Below are 4,940 nucleotides of genomic sequence, written 5' to 3' on the forward strand. Positions count from 1 at the left end.
TTTTTATCTTGATTAAAAAAAGGAATATATAAAAGTTACTTTGCCAAAAACTGAGTACAGCTTCTACCTTGTGATAGAAATGCTGTTTCTCTCTCAAAATGACCTGATATCATTCATGAGAGATATATTTGATACGTTTCACAGATTATAGGTCAACAAGCCATTTACAGCCGTTTAAATACAGGCACTCACATTCTGGCAAACACTGAAAATCACTTTTTGGCACAACACTGGCAGCACCCCCCACTGCCTCAACATAAAAATGACAACAAGGAAACGAGGGCTCACCAGCCGTGTTTAAAGGCAGCATTTCCTCTACTACATACTGTCCGACCAACTTCTTCAGCTCTCCCCCACTTACTGGTTAGTACCAAAGTCCAGCTTTTTTTATTTGGGTGCTGGGGGGCCTCCTGCATTAGCCGCAGCTCTGCTTTGCACAGCCTGGTGGGACTGACTCTGTAAGTGTGACTGTGCTGTGCTGCGACTCCAGATGTCTCTTCATATTTGACACAGCATTTTGCAAGCTTGATATCACTTTGTTGCCAGCACAGAGTGAACAACAAACCTTGATATTGTCATCTTTAGCTGACACAAACTCAAAATAGTGCCTGTAATTCCAGCTAGAAAATGCAAATCTTTCTCCTCCCTCCACTGTTTATGTTTGTGTTGTTGTGTGCTATTATTGTCCTCATGCTGAAAACAGGACTGAATTGTTGCATTGGCCTTACGTCACTCCCCGAGACGCAAGAAGAAAGCAAAAAATATATATTTTTACTGAAGAAAATGACAAAAATAGTAATGCACAGTGACTTGGATAAGTAACTTTAATCTGATTATTAGACTGCAGATAGTAACGCGTTAGATTACTCGTTACCGAGAAAAGTATTCAGATTAGAGTAACGCGTTACTGACAACACTGGTCTCTGTGGAGTTTGCATGTTCTCCCTGTGCCTGTGTGGGTTTCCTCTGACTGGACAAGTGGTCAAGAAAATGGATTAAATAGACTCTGAAGTGGAGCAGAAGAAGAAAAAATAAAACAAAAATAAAGTGCCACAAAATATTACTTAACTGTCCTCAACCTGCTGCTTCCTGTTAATCTTCAACTTCAGTACTGATAGTAAACTACAGACTCTCTTTCTGCTGGAGTCTTGTTTACCTTTTGCCTTCCTCCTCTTCTGTCCCTCTGTCTGCTTCTAACACTTTACTGTGTCATACATCAAATACTACACCTGCACCACCCTCTCACTTTGATGGTGTTTGAGGGAGTGAAAGTTGAAGTTAACATGAACTTAATGCAACATAAGCATCATGTCAGTGGCTGCTTTATCTCTATGTTTAGGATCATTATCTTCCTGCTTTGACTAAAACTGAAGGACTGTTTGTGAACTTTGAGAACTCTGGAATTTCTGAAGTGAAGTTTATTTATAAAGAAGAAAGGGTTAACAAGCTCAGAAGTTCAGGTGATCAGTAAATAAAAAGGGTTAAACACACAGTATCGCTCTCAGAGAGCTCCTCTTCCTGGAATAAAGCACAACTCCTCCTCTTCACCTCCTCTCTGTTTCCTCGTTCCCTCCCCTTCAGATCTGCAGTTTGAAGATGGGTGTAACCAACATGTGGTGACGTGTCAGAGCTGACAGACTCCATTCACTGTAGAAACACATGCTGCTGAGATCAGCGCTCAGACAAGTTTCAGTTATAAGGAAGAGAAACTCACACAGTCACTGACACTGAGAGGAGAAATGGCGCAGAAAGGAGTTCAGCTGGACTGAGAAACCTTCTCTTGTTCCATCTGTTTGGATCTACTGAAGGATCCTGTGACTATTTGACCTGACATGACAGATCTGCCAGTTCAGGGATTGGTGGAATCACTGTACTTTAAAGTGCAGAGTGCAAAAGTTCAACTGAAGCAACTCTGCATGTGAAAGTGAAAGAAAAGGAACTTGAGTTTGATACAACTGTGACGCTTTTGTTTGCTGTGGAGGAAACTTTTCAGTCATTCACTGCTGCTGAGAGGAGAAATGGCTCAGAGAGGAAATCAGATGAATTCAGAAAAATTCTCTTGTTCCATCTGTTTGGATCTACTGAAGGATCCGGTGGCTCTTCCCTGTGGACACAGCTACTGCATGAACTGTATTAAATGTTTCTGGGATGAAGAGGAGGAGAAGAAGAAAATCCACAGCTGCCCTCAGTGCAGGAAGACTTTCATACCGAGGCCTGTCCTGGAGAAAAACATCCTGTTAGCAGAGTTGGTGGAAGAGCTGAAGAAGACTGGACTCCAAGCTGCTCCAGCTGATCACTGCTATGCTGGACCTGAAGATGTGGCCTGTGATGTCTGCACTGGGAGGAAGCTGAAAGCCATCAAGTCCTGTTTATCTTGTCTGGCCTCTTACTGTGAGAAACACCTCCAATCTCACTATGATGCAGCTCCATTAAAGAAACACAAGCTGGTGGCCCCCTCCAAGAAGCTCCAGGAGAACATCTGCTCTCGTCATGATGAGGTGATGAAGATTTTCTGTCGTACTGATCAGCAGAGTATCTGTTATCTCTGCACAATGGATGAACATCAAGGCCATGAAACAGTCCCAGCTGCAGCAGAAAGGACTGAGAAGCAGAAGGAGCTCGAGGTGAGACGACTAAACATCCAGCAGAGAATCCAGGACCGAGAGAAAGATGTGAAGCTGCTTCAACAGGAGGTGGAGGCCATCAATGGCTCTGCTGATAAAGCAGTGGAGGACAGTGAGAAGATGTACACTGAGCTGATCCGTCTGATCCAGAAAAGAAGCTCTGATGTGAAGCAGCGGGTCAGATCCCAGCAGGAAACTGAAGTGAGTCGAGTCAAAGAGCTTCAGGAGAAGCTGGAGCAGGAGATCACTGAGCTGAAGAGGAAAGACGCCAAGCTGGAGCAGCTCTCACACACACAGGATCACAACCAGTTTCTACACAACTACCCCTCACTGTCAGCACTCAGTGAGTCTACACACTCATCCAGCATCAATATTGGTCCTCTGAGGTACTTTGAGGATGTGACAGCAGCTGTGTCAGAGACCAGAGATAAACTACAGGACATCCTGAGAGAGGAATGGACAAACATCTCACTGACAGTCACTGAAGAGGATGTTTTACTGTCACCATCAGAGCCAAAGACCAGAGCTGGATTCTTAAAATATTCACATGAAATCACACTGGATCCAAACACAGCAAACAGAAATCTGTTATTATCTGAGGGGAACAGAAAAGTAACATTAATGAAACAACAACAGTCTTATTCTAATCATCCAGACAGATTCACTGGATGGTGTCAGGTCCTGAGTAGAGAGAGTCTGACTGGACGTTGTTACTGGGAGGTGGAGTGGAGAGGGGGAGGAGTTTATGTAGCAGTCACATACAAGAATATCAGCAGAGCAGGGAGCTCATATGACTGTGGACTTGGATGGAATGATAAATCTTGGGCATTAAATTGTAACACAAACAATTTTCAGTTTTGGCACAACGATGTCAAAACTGTCCTCTCAGGTCCTCGGTCCTCCAGAGTAGGAGTGTACCTGGATCACAGAGCAGGTATTCTGTCTTTCTACAGCGTCTCTGAAACCATGACTCTCCTCCACAGAGTCCAGACCACATTCACTCAGCCGCTCTATGCTGGACTTCGGCTTTGGTCACATGGAGCCACTGCAGAGTTGATTAAAGTCAGATAGACAGAGAAGATAGGTTCATGTTGATCCTGACCATTATATGTACTTGTGTAGTTTCTAAATGAGGCTTTACATTTTAGAAGCTGAGAAGTTCAGTGGTCCATTGATGTCTGAAAATAATATTGCACTGATTCAAACTGTACTTACATTTATATACCTTACATCAATATAAATCTGGATCTGTTCTTATGGCTGATAATCATGTGAGTTTAAATTATACTACTCTTCACATTCAGCATGTTTTCAGTCTTGAATCAGTCTGGTTAGTGGTTTTATTCTGTAGTTGCTGTAGTGGGTTGTCAAATGCAAAGAATCCATTGGAGCTGCAGTGATTCATCAGTTAGTCAATGATTAGAGAACTGATTGATTTATCATTAATTTAGTCAAATTTAAAACTGCTTCCAGTTTCTGAAATGTGAAGATTGTTGATTTTCTTGATCATATATGAAAGTAAACTTAATGTTTTTGAGGTTTGAACTTTGAAAATGGAACAAAAATTTGAATCTTTGAGCTGTTTGAGATTATAATGAACATTTTAACTATGATCTGATGCTTATACTAAAAATCAATGATTGATCTAGAGTGATGTTATTTAATGTCATTTTTCCGTTGAAAAGTTTGATCACAGAGTATCATTTACACATTAAAATCTAAAAACTAAATGATACAGTATGTTATGGAGGAGGGACATGTTTATTTGCTCTGAGCTGTGTCTGGCAGGCAGAGCGTCTCCAAACTCCACCAATCTAATGGTTCTGTTTTGGTTTATCTGCTGGATGTTTCTGGAAGTTTAATGTCCTTTAAACAGTTTCATCTGTTTCTGTTCAGCAGCCGCTCATTCAGTCAGAGTGGGTGGAGTTTGAACAGTTTCCTCACCTGCTGTAAACGACTCATGTCTGATCTGCTTCAGTTAAACTAAATGTTAAAAAGAAATAAAGTAAAAACTGTAAGAATGAGTGAAATGTGAAAAGTTTTATTTGGATTAAAAATGTGAATGTTTGGCTCTACATGAAAATGTCTGTTACACTCTGACATGAGTACGACTCTCTTTTGACATGGAAATATGAGTTTCTGATTTTGTGGCGTTTGAAATGAGGAAACATACTGAGGAAAATGTGCAGCAAACATGTGACAGAATTATACACTGGAAAAAGCTCATTAGAAAAGGCCCAAACAGTTTATCTTACAAAGAACTGACCAGAACATCCTAAAACTGACAAACTGGACTTCAGCTGAGCATCAGAGGAA

At 41.5% G+C, this 4,940-nt stretch overlaps 1 protein-coding gene across 1 annotated transcript; it reads left to right on the top strand.

The window, feature by feature from the left end:
* The first annotated feature begins 1,710 nt into the window (after positions 1-1,710).
* LOC115796888 (tripartite motif-containing protein 16-like) lies at positions 1,711-3,937 on the top strand. Its single transcript, XM_030753364.1, has one exon. It carries the CDS (start codon positions 2,019-2,021, stop codon positions 3,693-3,695), a length of 1,677 nt encoding a protein of 558 aa, XP_030609224.1. The 5' UTR covers positions 1,711-2,018; the 3' UTR covers positions 3,696-3,937.
* Positions 3,938-4,940: the final 1,003 nt, after the last annotated feature.

The sequence above is a fragment of the Archocentrus centrarchus genome, chromosome 18 (assembly GCF_007364275.1).
Source record: "Archocentrus centrarchus isolate MPI-CPG fArcCen1 chromosome 18, fArcCen1, whole genome shotgun sequence".
NCBI classification, from domain to species: domain Eukaryota; kingdom Metazoa; phylum Chordata; class Actinopteri; order Cichliformes; family Cichlidae; genus Archocentrus; species Archocentrus centrarchus.